At 41.4% G+C, this 22,343-nt stretch overlaps 2 protein-coding genes across 6 annotated transcripts in view; both read left to right on the plus strand.

The window, feature by feature from the left end:
* Positions 1-199: 199 nt before the first annotated feature.
* Positions 200-6,715, plus strand: LOC127001570 (UDP-N-acetylglucosamine transferase subunit ALG14 homolog). 2 transcript variants are annotated; one of them, XM_050866325.1, is made up of 3 exons: positions 200-405; positions 1,591-1,878; positions 4,483-6,715. In XM_050866325.1, exons 2-3 carry the CDS (start codon positions 1,594-1,596, stop codon positions 4,846-4,848), a joined length of 651 nt encoding a protein of 216 aa, XP_050722282.1. In that variant the 5' UTR covers positions 200-405; positions 1,591-1,593; the 3' UTR covers positions 4,849-6,715. The 2 variants fall into 2 exon arrangements, with proteins under 2 accessions (XP_050722282.1, XP_050722283.1); XM_050866326.1 differs by lacking the exon at positions 200-405 and adding an exon at positions 536-557.
* Positions 6,716-8,423: 1,708 nt separating this feature from the next.
* Positions 8,424-22,343, plus strand: part of LOC127001571 (polyamine-transporting ATPase 13A3-like) — a 30,818-nt gene continuing 16,898 nt past the window's right edge. For 2 of the 4 annotated variants that reach the window (XM_050866327.1, XM_050866330.1), the window contains exons 1-8: positions 8,424-8,615; positions 11,679-11,786; positions 12,395-12,481; positions 13,113-13,280; positions 15,236-15,354; positions 17,536-17,683; positions 18,797-18,931; positions 20,331-20,397. In XM_050866327.1, the coding sequence (XP_050722284.1) occupies positions 12,422-12,481; positions 13,113-13,280; positions 15,236-15,354; positions 17,536-17,683; positions 18,797-18,931; positions 20,331-20,397 (697 nt within the window). In that variant the 5' untranslated portion in view covers positions 8,424-8,615; positions 11,679-11,786; positions 12,395-12,421. Of the gene's footprint in view, positions 8,616-9,218; positions 9,366-11,678; positions 11,787-12,394; positions 12,482-13,112; positions 13,281-15,235; positions 15,355-17,535; positions 17,684-18,796; positions 18,932-20,330; positions 20,398-22,343 lie in introns of those variants that run through there. The other 2 variants (XM_050866328.1, XM_050866329.1) reach the window with 2 other exon arrangements.

Raw genomic sequence — 22,343 nt, forward strand, 5'->3', positions numbered from 1 at the left:
GCTGAACAGGGACCATTATAGGGCGCTGTCTATAAAATATTCACATCACTAGGAAGCTGGAAAGGAAGTTTATTGCAAAACAGTGAGGATGGACGCACGCTGGAGAAAACTTCCTGAAATGTGCCACGCTGCTCTACAAACACTCATCAAACAAAATTTAAGATACAACAATCATCATCATCATCATCATCATCATTGCGCCGCTGCCGTACAAACCTAGCAAACAGACACACCGCAAACGTCATTTTAGCCGCCTGCAACCCGCGGCCCAGTGTCATAACCTCCTAAAACACTGAAGAAGAGAAAGAACTATCGTGACGTTCATGGGTCAAGTGGGAGACGAGCCATAGTCCATTTTATAAACTAAGGAGTGGTGACAGTCGTATATACAGCTCCTGAACACAGGTGAGATCTGGATCTGGATTAATAAAGCGCAGGGCTCCCGTACAGGTGCATAACGCATATTTGTTGGCTGTTGCGGGGACGGGGGAGCCGAGTGTGCAGGGGAGGGAAGTGAATCAAGTGTAATTGTTAGTGTTGGTGTGTTGTGGTGACAAGTGAGTATGTATTTGTTTTCTGAATGAGTCTATTGTACCGCAGTCTAAAATCTGTTGAGGGAGGTTGTTCCAGTCACGTATGGTGCGTGGAAAGTATGAGTGCTTGTATGCGTCAGTGTTAGTGCGATATGTTTGGTATTTATGGATGCGTGTGTTACGAGTACGTTGACTGTTTGCCTTGTGTAGGTATGTTTGTGGGTCAATGTCAATGTGAGTGTTACATAAGTGTAAGTCTGTATGCTTGTCTGCGTATGTGAAGAGGGTCCATGTTTATCTGTTGTTTGATCGGTATTGATTTGTTCTAACCTATCAATGTTTCTGTGTGTGTAAAGATCCCACACCATGGAGCAGTATTCCAGTGTTGGTCTCACAAGTGTGTCATAAGCTAGTATGTGTTTAATGTCAGGTGTGTCCTCAGGAACCCCAGTGTTCTGTTGGCTGTGGCACTGATATGGTCTATGTGGGTGTTGAATTTCAAGTTAGTTGAGAGATGGATACCAAGGTACTTGTGTGTGTGAACTGATTCTAAATCTGAATTGTGGAGAGTGTAAGTGTGATGGATGGGGATGAGGTCCAACCCGCTTACTTTTTCTATATATCACTCACCGCTATAACTCATCCTCTACAAAACCTTTGTTAGACATCACCTAGGATGCACTACAGGTGTGTTCACCACCCCTGAAGAAAGACATTGAGACCTAGGAGAAAATACACTGGCAAGTCACCAGCCTAGTACCTCAGTTAGAGACTTACCTCATGATGGCAGATTACACTGACTTGACCAAACACACTTTAGAAGAAAGTAGAAAAGAGGATTCCTCTTTGAAACCCTCAAAATCTTAAATGGCACTAAGTAATTAGATAGAAGAGAATCTTATGAAGTCATTAGAAACATGGTAATGGACACAAACTATGCATTTATTATCATTGTCATAAAAAGTTCTTGATGCACTCCTACCATTATGTACAATATAGTTGTGGTGCATACTCTTTTTCTTGGTTTGTGTAACTGAACTTTTTTCCTCCCATTCAGATCATGATGGATATAATAGTGATACTCATTCTGGTGGCAGCTGTAGTGTTAGCAGTGGCCCGTCTGATTTATGTCCTGCACAGCATCCACCAGGGATTGCCACTAATCCTGTCTCACCACAAGACGGTAAAGACACTGGTGGTCCTTGGGTCTGGCGGCCATACTGTGGAAATGCTCAAGATGGTGGCCGCCCTCAACCCTAAGAAATATAACCCCAGAGTCTATGTGGTGGCAGACACTGACAAAATAAGCAACAAAAAACTCTTACAAGTTGAGGAGCACTTTAAGGTTTGATTATTTTTTAAGTTTATGGTCAACAAAAATCAAACTTCAATAATTAACCAGATATTACCATATATGTTTGTCCATCATGTGGTACAATTATTGCTTTCTATTTTCTTGTATTTTTCTGTTTGTCAGTGTTTGTTTTATTATCATTTCATCATTGTCCTTTGTAGGGTTGCAAAGGGTGGGAAAGTTTCCAGGAATTTTCAAGGCCCAGGAAGTTTGGGAATTTTCAGGATTTTGAAATTTTTCACACAAGTATTTGTATTAATAAACAAACCAATTTTGATTAATATAACTATTAATTAAAAAGTTTTAAGCAACAAAAATTGTATTTCCAATAGGTTGGGTCAAATTTAAGGAACTTTCAAACACATGATATCCAGACACCTATAGCATAAATTAACAAAGAAAGCCTTCACTTTGTTATACAGAAAGTCTCATTTAGTAAGGAAGAAAAGTTGAATTTTCTTAGTCAAGTCATATGGTAACTTTTTGTGGCTTTGTTAGGTTAAGTTTAGGGCATCTTCAGACACATGATAGGCGACAGCTTATGGCACAAAATGACAAAGAATGACCTCGCTCAGTCAGTAAGGAAGCATAGATGAGTTTTTCTGAGCCAAGATGCATGGTAACTTTTTGTGATTTTGTTAGGTTTGGTTAAATTTTGGGTCTCTTCAAACACATGATAGCCAGCAACTTATGGTATCAATCAACAAAATATAACTTCACTTTGTTGTATAGAAAGTTTCATTAGTAAGGAAGCATATGTAAATTTTCTGAGTCGAAACATATAGTAATTGTTTGGGTTTTTTTTAGGTTAGGTTAAGTTTAGGGTATCTTCAGACACATGATAGCCAGCAACTTATAGTAGAAATTAACAAAGAATGGCCTCACTTTGTTGTATAGAAAGTCTCATTAGTAAGGAAGCATATATGAATTTTCTGAGTCAAGACATATATGTAGTAATGTTGGAGGTTTTGTTAGGTTAGGTTAGGTTAAGTTTAGGGTATTTTCAATCACATGATAGGCAGCACCTAATGGTATAAATCAACAAAGAATGACTTCACTTTGTTGTTTAGAAAGTCTCATTAATAAGGAAGCATATAAGAATTTTCTGAGTCAAGACCTATAATAACTGTTTGGGGTTTTGTAAGGTTAGGTTTGGTTAATTTTAGGGTATGTTCAAACACATGATAGCTAACACCTTATGGTATAAATCAACAAAGAATGACCTCACTTTGTAGTATAAAAAATCTCATTAGTAAGGAAACATATATGAATTTTCTGAGGCAAGACCTTAAGTAACTTTTTGGGGTTTTGTAAGGTTAGGTTAGGTTAAGTTAAGTTTAGGGTATCTTCAAACACATAACAGCCAGAACCTTATGGTATAAATAAACAAAGAATGACCTCAATTTGTTGTGTAGAAAGTCTCATTAGTAAGAAAGCATATATGAATTTTCTGAGTCAAGACCTGTAGTAACTGTTGAGGTTTTGTTAGGTTAGGTTAGGTTAAGTTTAGGGTATCTTTAAACACATGTTTGCCAGCACCTTATGGTATAATTCAACAAAGAATGACCTCACTTTGTTGTATAGAGTCTCATTAATAAGGAAGCTTATATGGATTTTCTGAGTCAAGACCTATAGTAACTGTTTGGGGTTTTGTTTGGTTAGGTTAGGTTAAGTTTAGGCTATCTTCAAACATATGATTGCCAGCACTTAAGGTATTAATCAACAAAGAATGACCTCACTTTGTTGTACAGAAAGTCTCATTATTAAGGAAGCATATATGAATTTTCTGAGTCAAGACCTATAGTAACTGTTTGGGGTTTTGTTAGGTTAGGTTAGGTTAACTGGAGTGCGGCATGAGCCTCTACAGCCGCTACGTAAACAATCCTGCCTGCATCACCAACAGGCTAAGGGACTCTAAAACTGAAGTCTAAGGAGGCAATAATAACCTCAGCCTAAAAAAAAAAAATAAAAAAAAGCAAAAAAAAAAAAAAAAGCCCAAAGGTGCCATAAGCAAACATATAAATTTTTCTCAATTCTTAAAGATCCTGAAAATTCCCAAAATTCCCATGTAAAGTTTCCCAGTTCAGAATTTATGGGAATTTTACAACCCTAGTCATTTCTATTCATCTATATAGTTTGATTTCATCTCATATTGCTGAAACAACAATTTTCTACTCTATTACATATTGTTCCACACATTTGTTCCTACACATAATTTCTTATCAACTTTTACTTCTTGACTTCACTCAACATGCACTGTCTCATGTCGAGCCTGAGCATTCCTGTCCCAGGGAGAAGGGCAAGTGTATGGTGGATGTGGTGCTGCAAACTTGTAGTCTCCTTACAGCCTTGTGCAAACACTTTAATAATTAACTTGATATTAATGTATGTAAATGTCTATCATGTGGCACAATTATTGCCTTCTTTCCTTTCTCCACATCAGTTCCTGAACTGAATTTTATTCAAACAATATTTAGGTTTGCATTTATATCATAATAATCATTTGTTTCTGCTCATCATATCTTACCTTTTTCCTTCATGGCTTCAATTTACATGTGCAGTATATTGTAAAACTGGTTTGTGTTTTCTTTCCAGGGAGAGGGTCAGTTTGTGGTGGAGGTGGTGCCACGTACTCGTGAAGTTGGCCAGTCCTGGGTCACCTCAGCCTTCACCACTTTACACGCCCTGGTAGTCAGCTTCGTCATACTGGTCCGCCACCGTCCAGCCCTCATCCTGGCCAATGGTCCAGGAACCTGTGTGCCACTTTGTGCAGGGGCTGTAATGCTGCGAGTTCTTGGAGTCACTCCCAGTCGGGTGGTGTTTGTGGAGAGCCTCTGTCGTGTGCGCTCCCTCTCACTCTCTGGCCGAATTCTTTATCCCATAAGTGACCACTTCTTCGTCCAGTGGCCCCAGCTAACCATAAATCATCCAAGGGCACACTATAATGGACGCCTGGTGTGACTCCCTTATCCTAGTCCTGCACCACCTGATATTCTAGACACCCTGCATCACTCAAACCCACCTCCTCTCCACTCCCCCATACTCATCACTACATTGTTTGGTTTGTTGTTTTATACACTGTATTATTAGAATTTATTTGAAGGGAATCGTTGTGAAGCATTAAATATATATTTATAATATTTACATTGAAGTTATATTCCCTTTGCTTGTTTAAAAATTGTCCACTACACTATGACACATAGAGTGAGATCATCCCCATACCGAGTTGAATCTGTATAAAAAATATAAAAAAATAGTTGCAAGGAAACCACAATACATCTGCATGACAAAAAAAAAGGTTTTATTACAGAATACTTTCTCAGAGTTCATATTCTGGTGGGAGCAAATATTCATTGATGGCTATATATGTCATAGTGATGTTTTTTTGCAAGTTTGAAATTAAAAGCAGATGCTAAAGTTCATATGATGAATAACAATTTGAAGTGGAAAGATGTTTATGCAGAATCAATGAATCAGGTTTGCTTCTCTTCTTGAAAGCTAATGTTTGCCTTACACTTTTACAGGATGAGATATTATCCATGGGAGTAAAACAACACCCAGTGTTAGGGCTTGGCAATGAGGTGAGAGAATGTGTAGTTTGAACCACTTCAACTGCCATTCTGTTAATCACTTGCACTTTATTTCTCATTTTGTCTCTTATAGCAAGGTCTTTATTTTCTTCATTCATATGCAAGTAACTCTCGATTTACGCGAGTATTGTGTGATTGAAGAGGTCGCATAAATCAAAAACAATGTAAATCAAACAAGAGGTAGGTTTCTGTCGAAAAATAAATATTCACTTCATTCAGTGGAGAGAGAGAGAGAGAGTATCTATATCACCGAAATATCCACTCAGGCACTCAGTCTCAGCCTCACTCGTGTGAGGAAGAAATGAGGGACACCATGAGCGACTGGCTAGTATTGGTACCGGTACCGAGCAGTCTGGTACAGGTACCGTACCGTATAGCTGGTACCGTTAGTACCCGTACTGGTACCGGTACTTGCCCATTCTTATTGTTGAGTAGCGTGGCAGCGTGGGTACTGTATTGTTGTTCAAGTGGCGCGCGGGAAGAACTGAGCTCAGCTGTGTAGCCGCGGCGCCGTGTGAGTCCATTTGCGTGAGACATGGTGGCCACTCCATAAAATATCGCGTATAAGTGGGAAAAACGTGTAAATTAAACATTTATTTGGATTCTGGACCCCGCGTTATTTAAAAAAACGCGTAAACCAAACTCGCGTAAATCGAGACTGTGAAGTTTATTAGAAAGAAAGCAATGATTTGGGGTCCCACAGTTATAATACTGCTATTGATCTGTGGGCTCAGATTTGGCACTGGACAGGGCAATCAGCACAGCCCACCTAGCTGTATATCCTCCCTTTTGGACTGGTCCATATATGGGCATTTTAGGAAAAATGGGAGAAGTAAACTTTTGTAACCCTGATTTCACACTTGCTTTATGTCCCGAGGTAATGGTTTCTTACCACCATTTGTGCGTGGGCTAAAAAGACGAAGATGAGTGCCATTGCAACAGCCAGCATATGTATACACTCAACAGCTTTAGCTAAGATAGTTTGCGAAGAGCATTGCAGTATTCCATCACAAACAGAGCCATTCTACAATAAAAGTACATACTGACTTTTATTTATAAAAAAATGTGGCACTGATAGGTTGGGGTGGGAGACACTTATGGGTTAACCTTTACAGAGGCAGTTTAACTTTACAAAGGTTTCCAAATAGGGACATGAGGTGGTTATATGGGAAGAATGGCACTTGCCACAGTTACCATCTTTTACAACAAGTGTACAAATAATTATTTGTAAATCCTCATTTCACATTTTGATTTCTTTTATTCCATCTTTGTATTGTTACCATGAATATCAACATGAACCCCAATTCATGCCGATGGAAAGTAGAAAAACTGAAGGTATATAAAGTTTTGTTTCGAGGTCTTTTCCATGGTTCATTCTTTGCGATTTCATACTCTACGATTCGTCAGTGTGCCGCCATTATTCTTGGAAAATATGATCATGGAGTGTACGTACCTAAGCAGTGCTATTTATGAGAGGCAAACAATGATAATAGTTTCTTTTGACATTTTTATACCTTGACCCTGTAGCACTCATATGTTAGGAACTGTGTATGACGAATACACCGAATCACATGAGTGGCAGACATTAATATTTTCTACACCAGTCAGTGCTCGAATATACTGAAATTATTTATGAGTGGCAAACATTCATTCATTATTTGACCATTTATTCCTAGTGCGGCGGTCAACCACGGCCACACACGTGCAGGACAAGGTCAACCATAACTCCCTCCACCTTGATTGGCAGCGTGTCCTTGCCCGTCGCACCCCATTCAGCCCACAGGCAGCCGTCATTTCGCTAAGCAGTCGTCCAATAGTTCAACAATCAAATCGCCTTCATGTTTTTTTTTTTTTTTTTTTTTTTCTCTCTAATCTCAGCCTCTGCGTCCAGCATTTCCTTGTCTTCCATTATTCGTCCCTTTGGCGCTCATTCACTACGGTCAGCTGTATTCGCTTACCAGTATTTAAAAGTTAACCAGTCCTTTTATTCCTTTCACTGGGAAACTATGTACTATCCATATCAGACCCCATGACATACCGTTTTCGCAAATATCTTTCAAACGAAGACTCGGATCAGCACGGTGCTTTGGCACAGATTGTTTCACACACTCCGCTCCACTCCGCGGTCAAAAAGATGCGAAATGTCATCAGAGAAGGCAACATCTTTCCTTCTTTCCCTTGCCTTATGTCATTTTCAGGTTGTTTTTAATGTGAAATGACAAGTAAATAGATATTTCTTTATACAACACCAACTTTCTGGGTCTCAAAGATCATTATATTCTATATTTTATTCTTCAAAACATTCTTACGGGAACTCAACTGCATTGTGGTGGTTTGTGGTACTACTCGCTGATTGGCCGATGAAAAATGTCAACTCGCGTTTGCTGGCGAGAGCCTTTTGGGCAAACATATCCCGGAGCACGTTTGACCCCGTTCCCATCTTCGTTTGACGTCGTCCGTATAAATTCCTTCCTGCGACTTGCACGCTGTCAGTAGGGGAGTATCAAGACCCCCTCCAAGCTAAATTGTTACTCCTCTTGCGTCTTTTCTCATCAGTTTTATTGCTGAAGCAGCGATTTGCAGACAGTATTTTGAGTTTAGTTTGTTGGCGGGAGCATCAAGTTGCAGATTTTTATATTTTATTGTATCCTTGGTCGATCAACTTCTTTACCGATAAAAAAAAGAAAACATGGAAGAAAGAATGAGCAACTGTGATTGATAAAAAAAAAATTAGTTTGATAACTGAATAAATATCAAAACAATGTCCAGGCAATATAGTGAGAAACTGCATCGTAGAGGACATGGAAGAAAGTATAAAGGTGTGTGTGTGTGTGTGTATGTGTATGTGTGTGTGTGTGTGTGTGTGTGTGTAAGTAGATCTGTCTTTCTCCCGGCTGCGCTAAGGAGAGAGATAAAGGGGAAGATAAGGGGGTAGTATCTGTGACTGGGCGGTGATGTAGTGAGTCCCAATTGGTGCATGCCTCGGGACCACCGCCCCCACCACCACCGCTCAGCATGGCCAGTCAAGTTGGTGCCCCAGAGGGATAGACAGGTGGCGTGTGCTTGGCAAGGGAAGGTGTGTGTGCGTGTGTGTAGGCCGTACTCCAGACACACAATGGTCAACACTTCGATCTGACGGTAGGAGATAGGGCTGGATGTGTTTTCTCTCTCTCTCTCTCTCTCTCTCTCTCTCTCTCTCTCTCTCTCTCTCTCTCTCTCTCTCTCTCTCTCTCTCTCTCTCTCTCTCTCCTTAACCTTACCTAACCTAACCTCCTCCTCCTTCATCATCTAAATGCTAATTCCGCTCAACACTTCCGATGACCTACTCTTTTATAGTACTGCGTGAAGCCTTATTTTTTTTCTTTTAATTGATTATCTTCTACTTTATTTCCTTTATTTTTCCCCTGAAGTGTTTCCAGAGTTTCAGACTGTAACGTGTAGTGTTTGTTATCTGTCAGCTCTACCTCTGCCACTGAGTTTAATAATAATAATAATAATGATAACAATGATAATGACATACGTATAACTCCTGAAAAAATATGTAGTAATCGATTCCAAGGTTTACGCTGTTGTTGTACGCGGACAGAAATTCTTGCGTGCATGAAGAACCATTTGATCATTTCCTTCATTGCCTCATAATGGTAATGACGTTGCAACTTCTTGATTGAGCTTGCTGATAAGAGGAATAGCTTCAAGTAGACGTTATCTAGTCTTAGGGTTCACAGACGGGCGCATGAGCTTGACGGGAAGGTTGTCTTTACTTACTGCAGCCATATTTGTGTTTTTACAGTAAAGGAAGTAACTCTAGAACAAAAATTAACAAAACAAAAACGCCGAATAGCATTGCTCCCATAAAAGAAAGAGTGGACAAGAGAGAGGTCAATTTCGGTGTGTATGTGGAGGGGGGTGGGGGTGGGGGGAGAGGTGTGTGTGTGTGTGTGTGTGTGGGAACAGTGCAAATCGAGGGTCAATGATGAGATAGGAGTGGCAGGATGTGAGTAAAGTGACGGACTGTGAGCCGGGGATGAATGGGGCGGATGAGCTGTGTTATGAGCGTCGCCAGGTGGTGAGACGAACGAGGGAGCTGAGCCTAACTTACCTGCCCTGCACACCTATCTAATTACGTGCCTACCCTCTCTGCCTACCTGTTTACTTAGCTACGTACTGGAAGGAGGCGTGACGTGTGTGTCTGTGTGTGTAGGTAGGTAGGTAAGTAGAGGTAAAGATAGATATTTTGGGCTTCATACGTGAGAAATGGACTATGGGATTATATGCCAGTAAAGATAAGAGATAAAAGGAGAGGCTGAGGTAAGGGAAAAGGCTTAGAGTAGGATGACCAAATGGATGGAGTTTATATATATAAAAAAAAAATTGTAAGGAGTAAAGGTGGATCGTAGAGAGCGGATTTAAATGTGACGTGCATGAGAGGTGGAATTATGGGGTCTCATGCGAGAAGTGGAGTACATACACATCAACTGTTGAAAGGAGGCGGAGGAGCCTAGATCAAGGGTCGTTCAATTAATAAGGGAAATAACGTAAGCGGAGGTCGTTGGGTCGTGCCGGAGCCTTCCTTGCCCGCCACCTTACTTCCTCTGTGGCCGTGTGAGTGATTCAGTTATCTTATCTTTGGATTTAGGCGGTGATATCAGCTGGTGGGCTCAAGTCGGGGGCTCAAGGGAAGCCAAGAAGCGAGAGGTAAGTATATAAGAATATAAGAATAGAAGAACATAGGGAAACTGCAAGAGGCCGGGTGGCCTACACAGGGCAGCTCCAGAATCCCCCCCACTACTCACGATGGGTGAGGTGTAGTTTCAGGGGTTACAGGTAGAGGCTTGATCCTCGTTATACCGGCGGTACTATGCACGCACCAGTACCCTGCCACCTTACTGCACCCACATCTCACTGTCACCTGTCGTCCTCGTCCATGTAGCTATCCAGTCTACTCTTAAAACAAGCTATCGTCCCTGCACTAACTATGTGATTGCTGAGTCTATTCCATTCCCCCACCACCCTATTACTTAACCAATGCTTGCCTATATCTCTCCTAAATCTATATTTTTCTAATTTAAATCTATTACTGCGAGTTCTATCCTGCTGGCTAATTCTCAGTACTTTACTTATATCGCCTTTGTTGTAACCCTTGACCCATTTGAATACTTCTATCAGATCTCCCCGCACTCTTCGTCTTTCTAGTGAATGTAAGTTTAGATGTTTCAGCCTATTTTTATATGGGAGGTTCCTCAGCCTCTGAATCATCTTGGTCATCCTCCTCTGAACTGATTCTAGCAAGTTGATGTTCATTCTGTAGTGTGGGCACCAAAACTGGACAGCATAATCTAAGTGTGGCCTAACTAATGCTAAATAGAGTCTGAGGATGACCTCTGCACTCCTGTTGGTTACCGTCCTGTTAATAAAGCCTAATACCCTGTTAGCCCTATTCCTCCCACTAATACATTGCTTCCTTAGTTTTAGGTCAGAGTTCACTAACACTCCCAAATCCCTTTCACACTCAGACCTGCCTATTGCTGTGGAGTCTAAACTATACCCGTGTAATGGGTTGCGTGTTCCTACACTTAAGTACGCTACACTTGGTGATGCTAAAATTCATCTGCCATTTCTCTGACCAAGCTGGCAGTTTGTTGAGATCCTCCTGCAGTGCTCTAGCATCCTCCCCTGTCCTTATAGTGCGTCATATTTTGGTGTCATCTGCAAATTTACCTATGTCACTAGTAAAGATATAAAAAAATATTTCAATTTAGAATTGCATAACTTTTTTTATACTGATGGCTAACTGGTTAAATTAGAGATATATTGAGGTAATAACTCAATCTTTGATAAAAATATATCGATTGTAACGTATGCATTTAGTGAGTTAACGGCTCCTTGCTCTCATTCCTAAACTTTTTATTGTATTTGTTCATTGTTGCATCAGAAACAGTGCACAAAAAGGAAACGTTTTAGTCTGCCGCCGTCACCCCAAAACAGTGTGTGTGTGTGTGTGTGTGTGTGTGTGTGTGTGTGTGTGTGTGTGTATATATATATATATATATATATATATATATATATATATATATATATATATATATATATATATATATATATAAATATATATATATATATATATATATATATATATATTATTTATAAGCTGTTTCCCTCGCAAGGATCAAAATAACAAATACACTCCTTATGTACGTACAGGCAAGGCTGGCTGGCTGGTTGGTACCGTTGGCTGGGTGGTTGGCTGACCCATCCTTGGCTGTGTGATGGGTTCTGTGATCAGCTTATTATCTGCTTAAAACATTTCAGGTGGGTCAAAGGAATGGGAAGAAATAAGTGAGCCTCTGTGTGTGTGTGTGTGTGTGTGTGTGTGTGTGTGTGTGTGTGTGTGTGTGTGTGTGTGTGTTGCAACGAAACTGATTTTTACAGTTTGCTAACTGCTCCAAAATGATTTTTGGTTTGAGAGTGGAATGTGTGTGTGTGTGTGTGTGTGTGTGTGTGTGTGTGTGTGTGTGTGTGTGTGTGTGTGTGTGTGTGTGTGTGTGTGTTGTAACGAAACTGTTTTTTTCCAGCCTGCTAACTGCTCCAAAATGATTTTAGGTTTGTGAGTGGAATGTGTGTGTGGGGGGGGGGGGGGTCCAGTTAGTCAGCGATCATATATATACAAAGCAAGAACACATACACACTCGGCTGGCACTTGGCGGAGTGACTCTCTGGAGATCTATGAAGGATTGAGTTGGTTCATGGTGACCTTCATCCACTCACCCCGGTACTCATTAATTGCCCTGATGCAGGAACGCGCAGATAATCTTTGTAGTTAACGTAGTATCATGATTAAATTTATCATGCCACCCTGCAAGCCCTCACTTCTCCTCTGGAAGAGTGGAGTAGCCAACATCTCTCGTCATCCCTCGCAGACCAGTGCCGCGGGCTGTCCTCTCACTATGTTCTGGGAGACGAGGGCCACGGGGCACCGCCTAAACATTGGCACCAAGGAGGAGCTGGTGAGTGTCTCCGTCTTGTCTTGTAGCTTGTGCTCTCTCTCTCTCTCTCTCTCTCTCTCTCTCTCTCTCTCTCTCTCTCTCTCTCTCTCTCTCTCGTGTACTTATTATCATTTGTTTTATTCCCTTATTTTTATGTCTGTTAAGAGTTGTGCGTCAGTTCCTATGTTCTTTGATCTCGCCTTGTCTCATCCTTAGATTTCTTGTTTCTCTTTTTTTTTAACTTGTATATAAATGGCTTCCTTATAGCTTGTGTGTTTGCTGCCTCACTCTTATTTTTGTCTTTTGCGGATGTATATCAGTGCCCCTGTTCTTTCGTTTCTTCACTTGCCATTCATTCATATTTTTTCTCAATAAAAATGTCAAACAGTCAATTATTTAATCATGAGTTTCTCGGTCAGAAAGTCAATCAATAAATGAATCGTCAGTTATGTGAATCAATCAGTTGATCAGTTAATCGATCAGGTCTCAGTCAGTCAGTCAGTCTTTCAATCAAGCAATCAAAAGTATCAATAAAACAATCAATCAATCAGTCAGCTAATCAGTCAACCAATCAATCAGTCATCAGTGAATCAGTCGTCGTTCAGTTACTCGTCAGTCAAACAATTAATCCATCCATCCATCAATTCATCAGGAGGTGACAGGGTACACGAGCGACAAAGTGAAGTTTGGACTGACGGTGGCGGCGACGGTGTTGTCCGGCGGGCTGCTGCTGCTGCTGCTGACCTGGCGGCCCTCCATCAAGCTCGCCCTCACGCACCGCCGTTGCGCGCTAAAGGATGCACAGACACTGCTTGTCAGGGTAAGGAGGGCTGTGTGTGTGTGTGTGTGTGTGTGTGTGTGTGTGTGTGTGTGTTAATGATATTAGTAAAAAAAACTTTAGTAGCGCCAAAATACAATCAGTAAGACAATGTGTGACATTTGAATATATAGTTTCTGGTATGACTCACATGTATAGCATGTAAAACAGCATACATGTACCAAGAAACGTTGCGGTGTAGTAGAAGCCATAATTTAGTGAATGAATGTTGCGCCTCTTATCATGAAGCTGTTTATTTATTTATTTTTTTAATTATTATTATTATTTATTTATTATTATTATTATTATTTTTTTTTTTTTGCGTGCACGCCTATAGCGCCGGTAAGCTCTCTTGAGGGGCCTTGATGGTTGTTGGCCCCAGCCCGTCATGGCGCAGGCAAGTGTTTATGATGGCACCATCTTCTTTTGTCTCATGCTGCCACCCGGAACTCCTTCTTGATTCACTTGGACGGTTTCCTCTAGAGTTCGGGTTGATGGGTGGTCTTCAGGACAGCATGTGGGTAGTTTTAAGCCACTCGGCGGTGACTGAAAAATCCGAGGTGGTAGCGTGGGGATTCGAACCCGCGTTGTCCATCACGTGGTGAATGTGGGCCCAGCACGCTACCATTGTGTGATATAGGCCATAGATAAAACCCTTTACGGTACGATTCGTGTATATATAATGTGAAAATATGTGTTGCACCATGTATGTCATGGTATAGCTACACGCCTATGTTACGAGCTTTCCTTTCCTGCACTATTTCCCTGAAATCAATTTCAGCTGTATCAGTCAGCTATGATAGACCCGTTCCGCGTTCTTTGTTCCTATGAATCAATTTAATTGGCTGTATCAAACATATTAATTTTGCCTGTAAATATATATATATATATATATATATATATATATATATATATATATATATATATATATATATATATATATATATATATATATATATATATATATATATATATATATATATATATATATATATATATATATATATATATATATATATATATATATATATATATATATATATATATATATATATATATATATATATATATATATATATATATATATATATCGGCTGAACAGATAGCAAGGCGGCCCCGCGTTCAGGAGGACGCAAGTTCAATCCCCGACCGGTGCCACCAAGCTGGGATTTTTCAGCCGCCGCCGAGTGGCTTAAAATTACCCATATGCTGTCCAGAAGACCACCTATCAACCCGGACTCTAGATTCTAGGATTAAAGATGAGCTTCGGGAGGGCAGCATGAGCCAATGCAAGATGGCGCCACTATAAACACTCGCCTGCGCCAGAACGGGCTGGGCCGACCATCAGGACCCACCGGGAAGAAGCCTTGGACCGACCATCAGGATCAACCGGGAAGAAACCTACCGGCACAATAGGCCAAGACGTAATATATATATATATATATATATATATATATATATATATATATATATATATATATATATATATATATATATATATATATATATATATATATGTGTGTGTGTGTGTGTGTGTGTGTGTATGTAAAGGTTGATTGGTGAAGGTTGATTACTAAATTTGACCAATTTTGCAAGTGTTACGGAAAGCCTAAAATATCAAACTGAATTAAGTAATGAGCATGGGCTATGCTTTTAATGCAGTACATAGCAGCTGCTCCTGAAATTATGCTAGTCAGTGGTCGGATTCAGCTAACGAACAGCCCCCCCAGCTACCCTCCCCCCCCGGCTCGTACGCAGATGTGTAGAAAAATAGGACATTGAAACATTAGGTTTATACGTAGAAGTCAAAGAAGGCGACAAACGGTTTAGAAGCTGTTTTTTGTGTGTGAGTTGGTAATAACTAACACGTCTTATATAGTAAAGAAGAGTTTGGAATATGGCTGATAGACTCTTTGGAATTAATGTTGGACCGATTCGTCTCTCTTATTTCTCCGCAGGACATCTACGACCAGCTGTGGGAGGAGGAGGTGGTGCGGGAGGGTGAGCAGATGCACTTCATCAACAGGAAGCTCAAGTACGTGTGGGACGACGCCGCCTGCACCTTCGTCAGACTACGGTACGCCACGTGGCCGGTCCCGCGCCCAGTCACGGAGATGACTGTGGTGGTGGTGGTGGTGATGGTGGTGATACATTATTTTGTGGTGGTGATGGAAACAGTGGATAAATCGGATAAATCAATAGATGATTTCTGCGTCATTCTTATCTCTGGTCTAGAATGAAGTCACAGAACGATAAATGGGTTCACTGTTTATAACCTGATAAGGGGAATAATGTTTGTTTTCACGGTCACCAGGAAGATTCACATTATAACAGTTATCAGGGCCACAGTCATACCTCCTACACAACAGCAAAATGGATTAGGCTGCTGCCACATTTGCTACACATGGTCCGTCTTATTTTCCACACAAAAAACAAGTATCCAGTACTATATACCACACCGCAGCGTGCAATGTACAAAAGTGAAGTGCAAACGAATGCAAAGTTTTTGCTGAGGAAACGGTTTTATAATGCAGAAAAGAGTACAAAATGCTGGAGAATATTATTTCGTATTTTTTTCTAGTTAACAAAATATACATAAAATGAAACCGTAAAACCAATTGAAATTGGATTTCGTGAGGACATGCATTTTAAAGGAACTTTTGAAATGAATACCTCAAGTCTATCATGGATGATAGTACGACAGGTAGGACATGTTGCAAGGTTATAAATCTGCTGCTGCCACAGGGGTAGCTATGCAGCCTGCCCTGGCCAGGATGACCGTAGTGATGTAGATACAAGGCCCAAAAATGACACCTTTCCTCATTTGGGGGAAAAGTTAGTGTCGTCCTTCCTTGTCCTTTCTTGCTGAGTGGAGCCTTAACTTGACTCGACTCGTCTCATTTCTGAACGTGAACTCGACTTTTCTCCCTATGTAGACTTGACTCATGGTCAAATGTCGAGTTAAACACAATTTGACTCGAACTCACCGCCTTCCGTAAGGTAAGGCAAAGTTAGGAGTGTACGTTACTGCTTCGTGTGGCGGCGGTGCTCATCTCCGTCCCGTTGACCCAGTGTGCCCGTGGTGGGAGAGAACCCTTCGCCCAACACATGGCCAGTGTGACATCCGGGCTACCACAGTTTACCTTCCCCAGGTTAACCCAGGTAGACTACCCATTAATCCACCATCCCGAAAGGAAGGATGAAAAGCTGGGTGGGCTGCACGCCGACTGCCCAGACCGCGATCCAAACCAAAATCAGATTCGTAGTCAGGGATTGGAACCCTGTAGGAATTGAGACATGCTGCCTTTCTTGATGTAGGAAATATGACTGGATCCCTGTAGGAATCAAGACAATATATTTTAGTTTTTTTTTTTACGTCGCGGCCTATTGCGCCGTTAGGCCAACCCGTTGTGGCGCTTTCGAATGTTTATAGTGGTGCCATCGTGTTTTGGCTCATACTGCCCCCCGGGTTGATAGGTGGTCTTCAGGGCAGCATGTGGGTAGTCTTAGGCCACTCGGCGGTGACTGAAAAATCTCAGCTGTATGACGGCCAGGATTCGTACCCGCGTCCCTCCTGGATCTCCCGGACGCGGCGTAGGCACGCTAACCACTCAGCCACCGCCTTCGTAGGAGATATGCTGTATCTTTGTGGGAAGTGTGTCACTACTGTAAAAACTGCTGAAGTTGTAGGAGGTGTGACGTGTAGGAAATGCGTCGTAAGAACTAGGAAATGTGGCGCACCCCCAGTTATTGTGAATGATTATATATATATATATATATATATATATATATATATATATATATATATATATATATATATATATATATATATATATATATATATATAATTCTGTGGCCAGGTAAGATATTTTCTTGAAGGAAAACGAGGTTGAAAGCTGTAGCGCATTCTCCTTTATTTATTTATTTATGTACGGTTTATGTTTGCCGTACAATTTTTCGTTGTTCTGGGAGTTTCAGTTCTCCATAGGACAGCGACGTTTCAGAAATGAAGCGTGAAGATGGAACGAGTGTCGCTGTCCTATCGAGAACTAAAGGAACTCCCAGAACAACACCGCCAACTTGTACGGCAAACATAAACCGTACTTAAGAAAAAATATAGGAGAATGCGCTACCGCTTTGAACCTCGTTAGCCTTAAAAAAATATCTATCTATCTATCTATCTATCTATCTATCTATATGGGGGAGGTTTATTTGAATCCAAGTGAATTATAATGTACCTTGCTTGTACCTCCCTCAGGACGACGGAGCACACCCCCACCTTCTCCACCTTCCACAACGGAGCGGCGGGATTTACAGGGAATGAGGCCGCGCGCCGCCTCCACCTCTTCGGCGAGAACTTCATGAAGATCGAGGTGCTGTCCGTGTGGCAGCTCCTCGTCCAGCAGGCCAGTGTTACTTTGCCCGTGTGTGCTTCTGGTCACCCTTGTGGTGCCCAGTAGACGTACTCTTCCCTCTGCTTTTGCCTGCTATTAATAAAATCCTAGGGATTAACAAATCTGAAATAAAAATTCGCACAACCTGCTATTCCCCTTAAGACTGGCGGAGGAGGACGCCGAAAACTGAATGATTGGGTGAGTTTGACCTTTACCATCGCAGTGCCCAGATAACCTCACGCTACTTATTAAGGAAGGCAAAACGAAATCATCAATAAACTATAAATAAACGACGTAAAGGAAGTAGAAAGTACATTCTGTAGGTCATGTGCAAGTGTTTCGTTTCCTTTTGCTTTGCGCTCAAAACTGATTCAACATCCTGAGACCTTTAAAATAAAATAGGGCAGTGGATGAGTGAAGCAATTGAACAAGCATGTAGGTAGTTAACTGCAAATTTTCCAGAAAGTTTTAAACCAGTTAAGTGTATACGTATTTTTGTGTGTGGAGGGCAGGTGGTAAATATCCGATTCTTTAAGAGTTGCCCCTGGAGAGCGACATCCCACCTGTAGTCTCGCTGTAGCCCTGTGTGTATCTTCGCCTGCATGTTATACTATCGTTCATGTGCTGTAATGGGCGTCCCCGTTCACACTGTGCCGACTCTGGGCCACGACAACCCAGCGACTCGGGGTATACGAGGTCTTGGGTGTGAAATGTTGATGTGAAAGGGTCGCACATGGTCGGAAAGATGTCTAGAAACGATCGCCGGGTGCTGATTCGGCACGGTGTGGAGGGGTCCTAAAAGCCGCTGGGTTGTCGTGGCCCAGAGTCGGCACAATGTGAACGGGGCTTAACTCGATCTAGATTTCTTAAGCCTTTATGGTAGTTAAGTTTGTTTGGTTGCTTTATGTTTGGATAGGTTGAGTTAGGTTAGGTTGAACTGTGGGTTAAAATGCTTATGGGTGTCCGATGTTTTTTTTTTCTGCAGGCCATTAAAGCGTTCCATATTTTCGAAGATTACGGTGGCTAGGTTTGTTTAGTTGCCTTACGTTTGGATAGGCTGGGTTATAGGTAAGGTTGAGTTCCATTGTTGATGTACTTATGAGTCTCCAATGCTTTCTTCTGCAGGCCGTTAACCCGTTTTACATCTTCCAAGCGTTCACGGTGGTGCTGTGGTGCGTGCAGGAGTACTTCATCTACTCCGCCTGCATCGTCGCCCTCTCCCTCATATCAATCTTCCTTATGGTGTGGGAGACGCGCCGGGTAGGTGGACGGTGTGGCTGATCCGTGGTGGCTGTGTCTCACGATATGTCTTAACCCCCCCCCCACCCCCTCTCCCTCCCGTGTGTGTTTGAGGTGTTTGGGGCGTCTGTGTGGGTGTGGGAGTGTGGGTGTGGGAGTGTGGGTGTGGGAGTGTGGGTGTGGCTCTCACGATGCCTCTCTTGCCCTGGTGTGGCTTTGGGACGGTGGGTGTGGCTCTTTGAATGCCCCCTTTTTGTGTGTACTGTCTGCATGCATGGTGTGGTCAGGTGGTGGTGGGTCTGACCGTCTTAATGTCTCTCTTGTCGTGTGTGTTCTGTTTGTTACATGGTGTGGCTTTGGGACGGTGGGTGTGGCTCTCTGAATGTCCCCTTTGTAGTGTGTTCTGTATGTATGGTGTGGCCAGATGATGATGGGTGTGGCTCTTTTAATATCTCTCGTGTCGTGTGGGTGTGGCTCTCTGAAGTAGTACCCCATGTGTGTGTGTGTGTGTGTGTGTGTGTGTGTGTGTGTGTGTGTGTGTGTGTGTGTGTATTTACCTAGTTGTATTTACCTAGTTGTAATTTTACAGGGCCTGGGCTTACGCTCGTGTGGTCCCGTCTCCGTATCTATAATTATCCAACTTTTCCTTGAAACTTTGCACACTCTTCGCTGATACTATTTCTTCACTTAATCTGTTCCAAACCTCTATATTGTGTGTGTGTGTGTGTGTGTGTGTGTGTGTGTGTGTGTGTGTGTGTGTGTGTGTGTGTGTGTGTGTGCTGTTAGTTGCATAGTGTGATTATGCTATACTAAATACCAGATAAAAAATAACTAAGCAATATCCTTCTTCTGTACGGTAGATCAAAACACAAAAGGGTCGTTCGTTTTCACACTCCTTTTCAAATAGCCAAAGGGATTTTTCTTTCGCTAATTCTTACCTTGTTTGATAGTTTAACAGACTCAATCGCTCCCTGTTAACCCTTGGATGACCACTTGAGTCGTTATTATTTTATTCTTATTTAGTAAAGCATGCATGTGTACAGTTACCGAAGAAAAAGACATAACAGCAAAATATACAAACACATCTCTAATATGGGTTTCTGACTTAAGGGTTAGAAGATTTGTACTTAGCAACTGGCAGAGAATGAGGTCTGGAGCCACGCCTTGAACACTGATTTTCTTTATTTTAATTTTCTTCACACACACACACACTCTCTCTCTCTCTCTCTCTCTCTCTCTCTCTCTCTCTCTCTCTCTCTCTCTCTCTCTCTCTCTCTCTCTCTCTCTCTCTCTCTCTCTCTCTGCTCCAACGAAGAGAACAACAGACGCTTAAAATGAAGAACGTCCAATTTTTGTTTTAGTGGATTCCTCTCCTTATGCTTTATTACTTACATCTGTGTGTCTTGTTCTTCGTCGGCAGCAAAGTCGAGCCCTGCGAGAGACCGTGACGTCCCAGTCCAAGGTGGCGGTGGTGCGGGATGGCCAGCGTGAGTACTATATATCCTGCAGGTGGTGTGTAGTGGTAGTAGTGGTAGTAGTAGTAGTAGTAGTAGTGGTAATGGTGTTGGTGGTGATGTAATTTCTCTTCCCTTTTCACTATTCTCATCTTCATCTTTCTCCTTCTTCTTTTTCTTCACTTCTCTCTTCCTCCTATTCCTCTTTTTCCTCCTCCTCCTCCTCCTCTGCCTCTTCTTTTTCTTCTTCTCCTCCTCCTCCTCCTCCTCCGCCTCTTTTTTTTCTTCTTCTTCTCCTCCTCCTCCTCCTCCTCCTCCTCCATCTTTTTCTTTTTTCTTTTCCTCCGTTTTTCTTTTTTCATTTTTTCTTCTTTTTCTTTTTCTTTTTAATTTTTTTCTTCTTTTATTATTATTATTATTATTATTATTATTATTATTATTATTATTATTATTATTATTATTATTATTATTATTATTATTATTATTATTATTATTATTATTATTATTATTATTATTATTATTATCATTGTTGTTGTTGTTGTTGGTGGTGGTGGTGGTGGTGGTTGTGGTAATAGTAGTAGTAGTATATATATAGTATATATATATATATATATATGTAAGTAGATAGATAGATACCGTAGATAGATAGAGATACAGATAGACATACACAGATAGATAAAAAGATAGATAGACATTTAGACTGGCGGGCAGATATATGTGATTAAACCAATGAAGTAAACACGAACAAGTCCACTTAATTTTTTAGTCGGTGTATCGTGTCGCTCTTCCTGCCTCCCACGTGGGTTTGAGAAGCTTAAGCAAGAAATGGGAAGTGGAAACTAGTCGTTTTTTCTACCAGCAGTAATCTAGTCCTGGTTAAATGAGCTGTTTTCACTACTAAAATTTTATGGTCTGATGTATACATAAAAAAAGACAGAGACGTCCAGTTTTTATACATTTTAAGTGCAAAGAAAACACCTGTCCTGTAAAGACATTATATTTAATCACTCTTGGCAACCTTAGAATATTTTGTACAACAAGGCCAATAAGGGAAAGGACAGCTGATAAGGTCCATATCTGTGTTGAAGGTACAAGCAAAACAATTTCGTACACACTCGACAGACAAGGTCCACGACTCGTACCCAAGGACAGAGGGCGCAACAACACGAGGTCACGGGAGGCAGGACAATAGAAGCCAAGACATACATGTATACCCTGCCTGAAGGACAATTGCTTTAAAAAACAATCATGCTTATCAAATCATGTGCGGTTTCATTGCTTGCCTTTGTTTGCCTCATAATGCGAAGGACGATATTAAAATAAGAAAAAGAAAGCTATTATTTACATCACAGGAGATATATTTCAAGTGCCTAAAATAGCAGGGGCCTTAGTGGGAGTCAGGACACGTCTTCCGTAGGCCTCCCTATTCCTGCAGTAGTCCTTCAAAATGCGTTTCATCATGATATTGCAACTTTCACTCATTGAGGAGACACATAGGGTCGTATTAAAAGACATATCGCCTCCTAAGAACGCTTAATTGAAGAGGCTTTCGTAGGAGTTTTGAGCATTTCCAGGGGTAGTTTTATGACCCTGGTGGTAGTTTGACCCTTCTTCTGTACCCTGAGCCTAAAACAAAACTTATTGGAACCTGATTGATCCCCCCTTTGACCTTTAGAAATACCTGATGTGAGAAGCGAACGTGTCTTGTAATACCAGCCATAATTTCGTGATTTCTCTCCCTGACTGTTTAAATGAGTACACATGCTACCCATTTGATAGTTCAAACTGTCATCACTTAAATATCACTTAAACAACACAGTAAGGTCAGGCCACTAACGCACAGGTACACTCTAGGTTTTGCGACCCACGCCGTCCACACAGATTCATTTGCTATGTATAGCTACCGCTGGAGGCACTTCATAATTGTCAGGAACTTGATTGAAACTCACGTTGTAGAACCTACTCTTGCCTCTGAGGCG

The sequence above is a fragment of the Eriocheir sinensis genome, chromosome 21 (assembly GCF_024679095.1).
Source record: "Eriocheir sinensis breed Jianghai 21 chromosome 21, ASM2467909v1, whole genome shotgun sequence".
NCBI lineage: Eukaryota > Metazoa > Arthropoda > Malacostraca > Decapoda > Varunidae > Eriocheir > Eriocheir sinensis.